Source organism: Castanea sativa, chromosome 12 (genome assembly GCF_040712315.1).
Source record: "Castanea sativa cultivar Marrone di Chiusa Pesio chromosome 12, ASM4071231v1".
NCBI lineage: Eukaryota > Viridiplantae > Streptophyta > Magnoliopsida > Fagales > Fagaceae > Castanea > Castanea sativa.
Genome location: NC_134024.1, coordinates 13,595,296 through 13,608,940, shown reverse-complemented (window position 1 = coordinate 13,608,940; position 13,645 = coordinate 13,595,296). Strand labels below are relative to the sequence as shown.

At 33.1% G+C, this 13,645-nt stretch overlaps 1 protein-coding gene and 1 pseudogene across 1 annotated transcript; both read left to right on the top strand.

Moving 5' to 3' along the window:
- The first annotated feature begins 7,537 nt into the window (after window positions 1-7,537).
- Window positions 7,538-9,402, top strand: LOC142620925 (putative (S)-N-methylcoclaurine 3'-hydroxylase isozyme 2). Its single transcript, XM_075794234.1, has 2 exons — window positions 7,538-8,448; window positions 8,581-9,402. The coding sequence occupies exons 1-2, from the start codon at window positions 7,588-7,590 to the stop codon at window positions 9,184-9,186; spliced, it is 1,467 nt and encodes a 488-aa protein (XP_075650349.1). The 5' UTR covers window positions 7,538-7,587; the 3' UTR covers window positions 9,187-9,402.
- A 1,437-nt stretch (window positions 9,403-10,839) lies between these two features.
- LOC142620212 (putative (S)-N-methylcoclaurine 3'-hydroxylase isozyme 2) lies at window positions 10,840-13,216 on the top strand (annotated as a pseudogene).
- The last annotated feature ends 429 nt before the right edge of the window (window positions 13,217-13,645 follow it).

Genomic DNA, 13,645 nt, shown 5'->3' with positions numbered 1-13,645 from the left:
GTGAAATTGTGTCTTCAAAGCACAATTTCAATTAGAGTGTGTACGATAATGTATAATTCAGCATGTGTGATAATAATTAGCGTTAAAAATTTGTGTATACAAAGGAATAAGGTGTGATCTAATTAAAGGCCCAATAGGGAGCTTAAGTGTAAACTAAAGATGGAGTTGGTCAAGTAAATATCTATCAAACCCACCACCTGCCTGAACACCTAGAATTTTCAAACGTTTAATCTTGATTTTTCCTTACCCTTTCTTTTGAAATTGATTGCCACCCTTCTATTCGAAGACTAATCAGGTGTATGATCAGTTCTAATTAGGAGAGAATACTCGTTACATTTCATTCTCTTTTAAACATACTTTCCATTAGGAAGAAAACTCATTTCTTTAATTAAATGTGTGCGATGTATGGTCGTTGGCCCATTATCATTTGGCCCAAATGGTATGGACTACATGATGACTTCATATCTGACCATCCTCCTATGCTCGGTAGGTTAGGCCGAGGCCTGTTCAAGCCTCGGGGCTGCTCTTGCTCAGATGCATCCTGGGATACATCAGTAATGCTTTAAGGGATATCACCACCAAGCAATATTCAACGTCTGGTACGAGTTCCAACATTTGAGTTACTAGTTTCATAGTGGGGACCTTTGTTGTCAAGAATAATCAAAACCGGCCCCACTCGCACGAGAATTGTTAAAAAACAATCATTGCTGGCCCACTAAAGGAAGTTTATAAATAGAGGAAAGGTAAGAGGAAAAGGGGTTAGACACTGTATATAAGAGAACTAGAGAAGAGAGAGAGAGCAAGTGAGGAAACATAGGAGGAAGAGTGTTCGGTCAGTGCGATTAGCCGAGAATTGGGTATGCACAAAATGTATGTGAAAAATCAAATTATAATTTTATAATTATATATTTCCTTACCTCCATACTTTTATAAACTTCTAAAAGTACTAGAGAATATAAATCATATTCCTCTACATTCTTTTATGATTTACTTTTCCAAGCCTATTTTGTTTTGAGAGTTTATAAACAAAAGGGAATTTGTTTAAAGATGACCAAAACTTTCTGAATTTATAATTGCAACTATTTAGTGTTTGATTGGTTTAATCCAATAGAACTTGTTTGATTGCTTTAATCAAATAAAAGTAAAAGTGTAAAACCCTAAGCAATTTATTGGGTATACACGTGTGAGTGAAGTTCCATATTGAATAAAGATGAGAAGAATGAGTAGTTAATATAATATAATTAAGCATATACCCATTTGGATTTAGGCCTTTTGGGTTAAAGTGTGTTTCTATATGTTATATTAATTACTCAAAAAAGCTTCCCAAGGCGTTTATCTCCCCAACAAATGGTATTAGAGCTAATGTTAGAGTAGAAACAATGGCCAGAGAATAAGGCAAGGCTTTAGAAGTTGAAAATTTTGATGGAATAGACTTTGGATATTGGAGGATGCTCCCTCTTTTGGGGAAGAAACTTGACACTATGAAGGATGAAGAATTGAATCTTCTTGATAGACAGGTATTAGGAGTTATTCAATTAACTCTATCAAAATCAGTTGCGCACAATGTTGTGAAAGAAAGAACCAACAGTTGTATCAGAGTTTGGTTGATTTAGTGGATGACTTTTTGTGTGTGAATTAAGATGGAAGAGAAGAGATTGTTTTGATTGAGGTGGAGCTATTCCAAGAGGAAAAGAAGACTACTTGATTACTGTGGAACTATCTCAAGAGGAAAGAAAACAGTTGAAGACAATTGATAAAATTTGAGTCAAGGTGGAGATTGTTGGGAAATTGCCTTAAATTCCAATTTGTGACTTGGAAAGTCCATTAGGTTTTCTAATTGAAGAAGGAAAAATTAATTTAAGTTTCCTTGTTGTGGAAGGAAAGTATATTCCTTATTAAAGAGGTAATATATTCATACTCTAAGAGGGAATAGGAAAAGAGTCTTATAAATAGACAATGCTACAAAGAATTTGATAGCTTTAGCTTTGGCTTTGGCTTTGGCCCAAGGGTCCTCCCTATGGGGAGAAGGAAAATAGAACGTGAAACTAAGAGAGAAAAAAAATGATTTTTGCTTGGGAGGAACACAAGAAGGAGGAAAGAGCAAATATATAATTGCCGCCTTCGAGAAGATAGCCAAGAAGAAGAGAGCAAATAATTGCCGCTTTCGAGGAGATAGCCAAGGAGGAGAGAGCAAGGTATTGCTGCTTTTGAGAAAACACAAAGAGAGTGTGTGAGAGTAAAGAAAAATAAGAGAGTTTTTTTCTTTAGCCGTGAAACATGCACAAGAAATATTGTAATTGATTTGATAATAGTGAAATTGATTCAGAGTTTGTCCTATGGTTTTTCCCTTCAAAGAGAAATGGTTTTCCACGTAAATTTTGTGTTTTTGTGTCTGATTGTTGTTTTGGATTAATAATATTGTTGATAATATTATTTGGGATCCAACAAATGGTATCAGAGCCCATGGTGGTGTGGTAAAAACGTGGCAAAGGTTATCGAGGTTCATTTCGCAGGTGAAGCGAGAACAGGGTGTGTGTACTTAAAGCCTTTTTGTAAATGGAGCAAGGCGGTTCCCTTTCGCAGTTGGAGCAGGGACAATATATTGTACTAAGAAAGCCTATAAAGCCCACACAAATGATCTTGAAAAAGGCCCAACAAAGGATGAGGTGCAAGGTTCCCATGAAGGATAAAAAGACGTGAGGGATTGACATGTGAAGGCCCATAGATGATGTACTAGTGAAGGAAAAAGTCCATTAGGTAAGAGGGAGTGAGTAGGACTTGTTCATAGCTCACGGAGAGGTCTTGAAGCCCACAAAGAGGTAGAAACTCACGCGTGAGGGAGAGATTGGGTATACATGTGTGGGTGAAGTTCCACATTGAATAAAAATGAGTAGTTAATATAACACAATTGAACATATACCCATTGGGGCTTAGGTTTTTTGGGTAAAGTGTCTCTATATGTTATATTAATTACTTAACGAAGCTCTCCAAGATGTTTATCTCCCCAACACAATTGCCTTAACATCATCAACTATAAATCTCCCCTCCATGTAACACTATTCCAGTGTTGATCAAAGAAATAAGAACTGGGTTCCAATATTCTACAGCCACCGAATCAAAACTAGCTACTCTATAGAATCGAAGTGCGTGCAAGAAACACGTTTTACAAGCAATCAACATCAATTTGTATAAATTTTTGGTCATCTTCTGATAGTATTAGGGATATTATAAATTTTATTATACAATAAGTCATTAGTCTTATAAGTTATAACATGATAAGTTTTCGGCTAAAGTGCAAAATTTACCTTCTAAGTTTTTCCATAATTTATTTCAGTACTCTAATTTTGCTTTCGTTCATTTCCATCATTTTAGTTTTAGATTTATTCAATTAAGACATTTCCATCAATTTTTAAAAAAAAAAATCTGAAAAAAGAGAAATATCAAATTTACTAATATACCACACACACACACCACACACACACGTGCGCATGTGTGTAGGAAAGTTGCTAATAATTTTATTATTATAAAAAATTTACAAATTGACATGACAGTGAATATAATTGGAATTACATTAACAAATAACAACATAATTAATAAATTTATTAATTGTTTTCTTAAGATTATTTGTAGGGTCATGTTAACCAGTATTCTTAGAGCAATTGTTAATAAACTATTTTAGAAACGTTTTGATACCACTTTTATGGGAAATAGAAAAAGCTGTCAAAATGTTAATTTTTTTTTTTTTCCCATAAAATCTTTTCTAAAATGATTTCCTAAGAAATGTCCTTAAGGCATCCGTTAACTTTTCCCTTATTTATATTAGTTAGAACCATCATGTGTATAGTTTCTTCTTCAAGACTAAATGTTTTTTCGATTAGTCTTATCTTGATATACTTTTCTTTATTTATTTTTTTTATTCAAGATAGAAATTTTATTCTAACTTAATTTAAGTATATATGTGTGTGAAACTTTCTTCTAGAGACTTGAACCCCAGTTTTTGCCCCCACACCCTATGAGCAGTTAAATACTTGTAAAGTGATCATCGTGTCAAAGGTGTGCGGTGACCTATCTTATACTTAATTCAACACTTCTCATGCTTTATCAAATTTAAAATCTTGAATCCAAATCCACCCGTATCTATTTAGAAATTTTAAAATTTGTTCGGTGGGGTCAATAAATTAACCTACACTTATTGCCATCCTTACGTCTCAAATTCATTCATTTGGAAAATTAAGCTAGATGACAAGGTTTGTTTAAAAAATTGTATCATGCTGCTTGTTGTTTTCTGGTTACAAATCCAGTGCTTGGATTTTATGTTTTTTTTTTGGAAAAAGAAATCTCAAGGAAGGTCATCAACAGACTAAAAATAAACAAATAATAAAAAAGAACATGATAAATACACTCAAAAAATATTCTCAGCTCTGTAATTAAAAAAATAGGGAGTGGAAATTAAGCAAGATGCAAGTTGAGCCATGTAATGATAATTGCTTGGGCAATGATTTCACATTCTCAAAGTGCACATTCCATATATACAAAGTGTGGGCATTACTTGTAGCTGAATTGACACATCCCTAAGTACAAAGTGCTTAGGGGTCTAAGGGAGAAATGGTTCGAGCTGCAGGGTTAGTAGCATGTTGTAATTATTTCTCAAAAAAAAAAAAGTGTAGGCATTAGGTATTACATATTTCAAACTGAGGTGTATTTGAGGCATACACATTAGGAGTATGAGACAATAATTTACTTAATTTCTCAGCACCAATCCTTTGTCCATTTCACATAATAAGGGCACAATGCCATAGTGCCTTACAGAACTGGTGACACTTGCTTCACTGTTTCTTCATTGAACAATACTGTATATACAAAAAATTTCATAATAGTCGACTTGACAAGTATAAATTCGTGACATAACTTATTTTATTTTATTTTTCACTAACAATTTGCCACAGAATACTTCTGATTTCCTTCTTGTAAATACTTTAAGGGGAGAGACGATCATAGTGTTGATTCTTTTGAACTATGATTTTGTCGGTTGAGTAGACAGACTCAACAAAAAGAGTAGATAAGGGCACCACTTGTGTCATCATAGCTCTGCTACATACATAGAAAATGTCACACCGAGAAATGTAGTGGGTTTTTGTTTTTTGTTTTATTTTATTTTTATTTTTTGTTTTTTTTTTCAAAATGAAATCTCAAATATGGTTATCGACAACACTAAAAATAAATATAAAATAAGGTGCATAATAAAGGCACTCAAAACAATATTCATAGCTTTTACATAAATAAAAAAAAAATAAGGAGCGAGTTGATCAGTGGAATAAAAGGACACTTTTTTCTATAATAAGAAAAGAAAAAGAAAAAAAGACAAGTTGAGCAGTGTAATGATAAATGATAATTGCACCATGCATGGAGCCCTACAGAAATGAGGACACTCGCGCGGCTTCACTGTTTTCTTAAATGAGATACGTTTTTTTTTTTTTTTTTTAATTTTTGGATAACTCATTATATTAATTAATAAGCAGATATAATACCCAAAGAGACAGTATATTAGTTGGATTGAAGAAAGCTTTTATTGTATAGAATATGCTCTCATAGAATATTGCTGTAATTTTTTTTTTCGTTCAATTTAATGAAATTTCAGTTTCTTATCAAGAAGAAAAAAGAGATAAACCAATAAAAAGGCCAAAACAGATATTTATAGAAAAACAAAGTATAGAATTTATTTAAAGAATACTGAAGTTTCAGAATTCATATTCATAATTTGTTTAGTGTTTATTTGCTTTAACTTAATAATTAAAATTTGTAATACTAAGGTCTAGATAAAAGATTAACCCTTTAGCCTATTTTTTCTTTACGTTTTCAAAACTTTGAGTACTTTTTTCCAATATCTACACAGTCTTGGAATCTTAGATTTATGAGAGTTTTAAAGTTAACCCCTTGGAAAGTCTCCCTGTAGCCTTTTTTTTTTTATTTTTTATTACTTTTTGATTGAGTCATGAGGACTAAATCACCTTTTATTTTAATATGTTAATTTTCTGAAAAATTAGTAATTAGAAGAAAAAAAAAAGTGTAGGAAGTGGACCATTATAAAAGGATTCAAAGATATAATTTTGGGGTCTTGTGTTCCAAATATTAATAGCTCTTTATATATAATGGTCCACTTCCTATCCAAAATAAATAAAAAATAAATAAAAATCTCTATAGATCACTTTAAAAAACACTTTATAATAATAATATTTTTATTAAAAAAAAAAAAAAGGTCCTTAGCCCCACGCCACCTGCCCCTATGTTGGGGGCACCTTCTAATTTCAAAAGGCTAATATATGTTGGGGTCCAACAATTAATATATATATATATATATATATATATATCACTTATTCTAATTCTAATTGCTACCTAATATGGAATTCAACCACTCAACCAATTAAGCACACTGTACTACAAAAAAAAACATATAAAATCCAGTACAAATTTGAAAAATCTAAACGATAAAATCTTTTTTTTTTTGATAAACCAGAAAGATAGAATACAGTGATCAATTGACATTTCAATGGCCAGCTTAGCTAGGAAGCTAACATTACCTATCACAACCTTAGGGACACAAATATACTAGACCTGTTTGAGCTATACTACATCTATCCTCCACCAAAACCTTCTCCTGCCATGTTGGTCTAAACGATAAAATCAATGTCCACTTCGACATGTTAAAGCTGAACTGATTATCATGTGAAAATAGCCTATAACCAGCTCAATGCGTGGAATTTTTATTTTTTTTTAGAATTCATTTTAAAATATCTTGTTGACAAAATATGCAAAATCCCTTGATTTTAGGTCTAATAGCTAAAACCGTGATAAAATTCTAATAGTAGAGTTTTATGAACAAAATTTAGCTACAAAATTGGTTGTAACTTAAGGTTACAAACTCACTTAATAAAATAAATATTACCACATATTTTGAAAATCTAACCGTTAAATTATATGTTCTTTACACTCTTAATACACATGTCGAATTTTGTGTCAATCAAATATTATTTATTATATATTCTATAAGCTTATATTTTATACATAATTTCAAATTACAAAAACTTGTAATTTAAAAAGTTTATTGATGACATAGTTAATTGATCTTTAATTTTTTTAAAATTTTACAAACATGAAGGATATAAGGAGAAGATGTAATTTAATGACATAACGTGAGACACTTTAAATTTGGTTTAAATTGAACATTGTCTCAAGAAGTTTCTTTATATTTCGGCATGGGGTCCATTGGTTGTTTCTCAATCAACATTATGATTTTTTTTTTTTATTGAAACCATAAATAGGAATATAAATTATATAAAAAAAGTAGGTGGATAAGCGGGTTAAGGATCCACGTACGAAAGGGACTTTTTTAATATAAAAAATCACAATTATATGATCTTTGGGCCCAAAGATCATAATTGAATCTTTATTTACAACACTTGTAACATGTGGATTATATTTAGAATAAATCAAACCGTAAAACATGATTTTCTCACTCTATAAATTAGGGTTACAACTTAATTACAAGTTCACAAATGCAATACAGCTTTAGTTTTTCTCACCAAAACTATGGATCTAAAGGTCTTCTTCAGTCTCCTCCTTCTAATACCCTTCTTCTATCTTTACTTCAAACACATATTCTCTAAAAGTCCACCACTCCCACCAGGTCCATTTGCATGGCCTATTGTAGGGAACATTTTCCAAATGGGAAGGCAGCTCCATTCCATTCTAGCCAACTTAGCTAGAATCCATGGCCCCCTCATGTCTCTACGGTTTGGCAACCAAATTACTGTCATTGCATCATCGCCAGATGCAGCAAGAGAAGTTCTTAAGACCCATGACCGAGATTTGTCAGGCCGGTACATCGCAAACGCTGTTCCACTCATAAACCCAAAACTCAACTTTGCATTTGGAGCTTCCCCTGAGTGCAACGATTATTGGAGGGGCCTAAGGGTTATTTGTAAATCTGACCTTTTTTCAGCCAAAGTATTGGAATCTCAAAACCACATAAGAGAGAACAAGGTGAATGAGTTGGTAGGTTTCTTGGGTTCTAAGGAGGGTGAGGTAGTGAATCTAGGAGAGACAGTCTATGTTACTTTTACTAATATTTTGAGTAATGCAATATTTTCATTAGACTTTTTTGACTTTGTGGGAAAGGGTATTGGTAACGAGTTGAGGAAGCTTATTGTTGAAATAGTAGAGTTAGGAATGATTCCAGATTTATCAGATTTTTATCCAATATTAACTGGATTGGATTTTCAAGGTATACAGAAGAAACGTGATAAAATAGTTAAAAATTTTATTACTATTTGGGATGATATTATCAAAGAAAGACGGAAACAAGAGAGTTCTATTTTAGGTCAGAGAGATTTCTTGGATGCTTTGATTAAAGAAGGATTTACAAATGATCAGATCAGCCAATTGATTTTGGTATGCTCATTCTCTCTCTCTCTCTCTCTAAACCCTAAGTTCGCTTTATATGTGAAATTTAGAATGTCATATGTATTTTCATAAATTTAAATTTGATAAAAAAAAAAATCATCTTTTTCTCTCCATGTATAGGATCTACTTATCGCTGGCACTGATTCCAGTAGTATGGTAACTGAATGGGCAATGGCAGAATTGATGAGAAACCAAGATGTCTTGCACAAACTACGTGACGAACTTAAACGTGAAATTGGAACAGAAATGGTGAAAGAATCCCATTTAGCCCATCTTCCATACCTAGAAGCTTGTGTCAAAGAGACACTGAGATTATACCCTCCAGGACCATTACTCCTTCCTCGTCGTGCCTTACAAACATGTCAAGTAATGGGCTATACAATTCCTAAAGACTCCAAAATTCTGGTTAACATGTGGGCAATAGGACGAGATCCTTCAATTTTTAATGATCCATTAAGGTTCAAACCTGAGAGGTTTCTTGACTCATGTTTGGATTTGAAGGGAACCAATTTTGCCTATACGCCTTTTGGAGCTGGAAGGAGAGTTTGTCCTGGACAACCTTTGGCTACTAAGCAGGTTCCACTTATTTTGGCATCATTAGTCCACTCATTTGACTGGTTTCTTCCAGGTAGTATGAAATCAACTGAACTAGACATGAATGATCATTTCGCCATAACACTGAAAAAGAAGCAACCCCTACAACTTATTCCTAAAGGAAGAAAATAGTTGTGTACCATTTCTTGTGTATTATAAGTTTTTAAGATCATGTTTGTGTGCCATTTCTAGTGTGCTATTGTATTATAGTTGTTACCATTAAACTAAACTGTTGTGTATTATTTCTTGTGTAATATTAGTTGTTACGTATTGGTCTTGTAATAATTATTTTCCATGTTAAGTAAGAATTTAAATGCGCAACTCAACCCTTATTTTTTTAATATGGTTTTGTTGCCCTTTGCTCTCTCTCTCTCTCTCTCTCTCTCTCTCTCTCTCTCTCTCTCTCTCTCTCTCTCTCTCTCTCTCTCTCTCTCTCTCTCTCTCTCTCTCTCTCTCTCTCTCTCTCCTTTTAGTCTTTACCTTAACTTGTGTTAGTGAGACTAGAAGACAGGCACAAGGGAAATCAGTTTCTCTACAAAGGGATGACCAGTTATTGTTACGAGGCTAGCTTACGGTCTGCCTAATTATCCCCCCCCCCCCCCCCCCCAAAAAAAAAAAAGGGAGTACATCAAATTAATAATTTCCCAATAGTTTGGTGATTTCATATCGTATTGGTGAAAATAGAAATCATTTGCATTGCTGAGTTCAGACGTAGTTTCAACTTTGTTCATAGATAAATAAACCTGCATCTTGGAATTATATATTATGTGGTAGATAAGTTCTAGTGGAAGAGGTATCTGAGGTCTATATATATACCCTCATTGTCCATAGATAAATAATAATAATAATAATAATAACAACAACAACTTAGCAAAATAATAATGCTAATAATATAAATAAATCAAATGAAGGAAATAAACAAAAATAATATATAAAGGATTCGAATAAAGAATAACCTACAAAGAAGATAGAGAGGAAAAAAATTCAAAACAAATAAACAAAAGTTTTTTATTTTTATGTATAGCTTTTTAAAAGCTTAATTTTTCCCCCATTTTCTCATTTTTTTCAAATTTTTTCAAAGTACAAGTAAATTTTAGCACACTTTTAGCAATAAATTTTCAGCAAAAAGCTAAATAATATATTTCCAAACAGATTTCTAGAGTTTAAAATTTCAAAAATTTCCCCTTTCTTATATTGTAACTATCAAATTATTAAAATAATAGAAATTAGATAAGCATGATTAGCTTGATTAAACAAGCCTTTATGTACTTATCAAAAAAAAACAAACGAACCTTTATGTACACACCAACTACTCCACAATTTTATGATATAAATTAAAGAAACTTAAATTTTCTGCGGGCCCGTGATCATAAACTAATCATATTATCTTTATTTAACCAACGTGGACTTTAACATGTTAAAGAATTTGAATTGATAGTCACGTATAAGTTTCTTTATATTTCGACATGGAAATACGACAATACTGCATTGGGGTCCATACTCCATAGGTTGTTACTCAATCAACATTATGATCATTTTTTTTAATTTTGTTGTTGTTTACACTTAAAACTAATCGACATTAGTCATTAGATACTAACTAATATAAATTAGTCTTTGAAACTTTTTTCAGGGCCCCAAGATCAGGTTCAAGATCCACTAAAGCAAACTTGACAGCTCTTCATTTCTGACAATAATCAATTGATAAGTGAGAGCGGTCCTCCAAACATTTACTCTGGCCTCTTAGTCACTATGCAGTCAATAATTCAATATCTTCATCTAAAACGATTGGACGTAGAGCAACAAAGAACAAACTCAAACAGATTCTATCACTCACCTATAAATTTGAGCGATAACAAGTTCACAATTACCATATACAGCTTTAGTTTCTCACCAAAACTATGGATCAAAAGGCAATAGCGAGGGGGACCTACCTGTTTTTCTTCAGTCTCCTTCTCCTTCTAGTAACTCTCTCTTATCTTTATTATTACAAGCACAAATTGTCTAAAATCCACCACTCCCACCATGCCAGGTCCATTTGTATGGCCTATTGTTGGAAACATTTGCCAAATGGGAAGGGAGCTCCATTCCATACTTGCCAGTTGCCAACTTAGCTAGAATCCAAATTAGTATAATTATTGCATCATCACCAGCCGCAGCAAGCGAAATTCTTAAGACCCATGATCGAATATTGTCAGGCCGCTAACGTTACACATACCTCTCCAATCATAAACCCAAAACTCATCTTCTCAATTGGAGGTGCCCCTGAATGCAACTATTATTGGAGGTCCTTAAGGACCATCTGTAAAGCTGACCTTTTTTCAGCCAAAGTATTGGAATCTCAAAAACACATAAGAGAGAAGAAGGTGACGGAGTTTGTGGGTTTTCTGGGTTCTAAGGAAGGTGAGGTGGTGAATCTTGGAGGGACAGTCTATATTACTGTTACTAATATCTTGAGTAATGCGATATTTTCAATGGACTCTTTGGACTTTGAAAGAAAAGGAATGAGCAAAGAGTTAAGGAAATTTATAAGTGAAATGGCAGAGTTGATGATTACTCCTGATTTATCAAATTTGTATCCTATATAGAGTGCATTGGATTTTCAAGATATACAAAAGAAACGTGATAAACTAATTGGAAAATCTGTTACCATTTGGGAGGATATTATCAAAATAAGATGAAAACAAGATAGTGCTTAGGTCTTGGAGATTGTACGTTTTTTAGACCCCTTTAAACACAACCAGATTAACCTAGTTATTTAGCCAAATGATTAACTTAGGTAAATTATGCAGATTTAGGTTAACACAGATAAATCATATCATTGAAACAATGCGAAAAATAAATAACACAACGATCGATATAATAACCCAATAAAATTAAACCAGTAAAAAACCTGGGGAGGATTTAACTTAACTATTCTCAAGGTAAAACAGATCCACTATGAAAGAATTGAAGTTTACACAATATCGACTTAAACCATTAACATCCTATTGCTACCTCAAGTATGAAACTTACTACCACGACCACATGACAGCTTTGAGTCCAAGGACTACTTCTTTCTTGGATTCACAGCAAGTATAAGCACTCTCGCTTGTGTGTTTTTAAGCTCTTAATGCAGCAACTGAATGATTATCAAGCTCTTGACATAATTTTGATTATTGATAACCCTAAGTATATATGAAGGCAAATACATCTAAATCTCACAAGAGATTCACATACACAGCATAAACAACAACTGTAACAACCTTAAAAACGTGGCTAGGGTTTTTTCTTTTATACCTAGGGCAAAACATAAAACCCTACACGTCAAACGGGTTTGGGCTGCGTTGAAAAATTTTGTAGAAAAACAATAAGCACAAGGTTCGATCGATCGAGTCTAATTTTCAATTGATCGAGCTAGGTAAATTTACACAATAAATCCTGCAGTGCACTCGATTCCAACTTTACATATAAACGTACTTTGAGTAAGTCTAAAAACAAGACTAAACATTTTGATCATGGTTTGTCAACATTACAAAATGAAGTTTTAATATATTTGAAGCTATAGTCTTAGAACCCAACAGAGATGTTTAGGATACTTTGATTAAAGATGGGCACACAAATGATCAGATCAATCAATTGATTATGGTATACTCTCTCTCTCTCTCTCTCTCTCTCTCTCTCTCTCTCTCTCTCTCTCTCTCTCTCTCTCTCTCTCTCTCTCTCTCAAAGCTTGTTTTGTACCTAGCTATGTATTTTTAAAACTTTCATGTGATAAAAAAAAAAAATGTTTTTCCCCGTGTATATATAGGTGCTACTTATGGCTAGTACTGACTCTACTAGCATTGTAATTGAATGGGCAATGGCAGAACTAATGAAAAATCAAAATGTCCTGGATAAACTCCATGATGAACTTGAAAATGGAATTGGTACAGACATTGTGAAAGAATCTCATTTAGCCCATCTTCCTTACCTAGAAGCTTGTGTCAAAAAGACGCTTAGATTGCACCCTCCAGGACCACCACTACTCCTTCCTCACTGTGCTTGACAAACATGCCAAGTAATGGGCTATACAGTGCCTAAAAACTCTCAAGTTTTGGTTAATGTATGGGCAATTGGTCGAGATCCTATGATTTGGAATGATCCATTGAGCTTCAAAGCTGAGCGGTTTCTTGACTCATGCTGAGCGGTTTCACACTCCCAATGCCCACATTTTACACACCACACATCAATTTGAAAAATGTGGATACTATGTGGTTTTTTTGTCCACACTTTGTAAACAGCTGTGTGGTGTGTATCGAATGGTGAATATTGAGAGTGTAAGACAATCATTGTCCTTAAACTAAGCAGTTGTGTATCATGTCTTTTGTAAAATTAGTTGTTACTAATTGTTCTTGCAACAATAATTTTCATAGTTATTCTTCAAGAAAGAATTTGCCCAACTCTACTATTTTATATTCTACTTTGTCTTGAAAGTTATTGATTCACAAGGGTCATGTAACTCAATTGGTTGACATTTTTTAGTGTTTCAAACAGAACTATTTAGGTTTCAAATCCGGACACTCCCCAATTATCCACAAAAAAAAAAACAAAAATAGAAGAAGTCATTGATTCT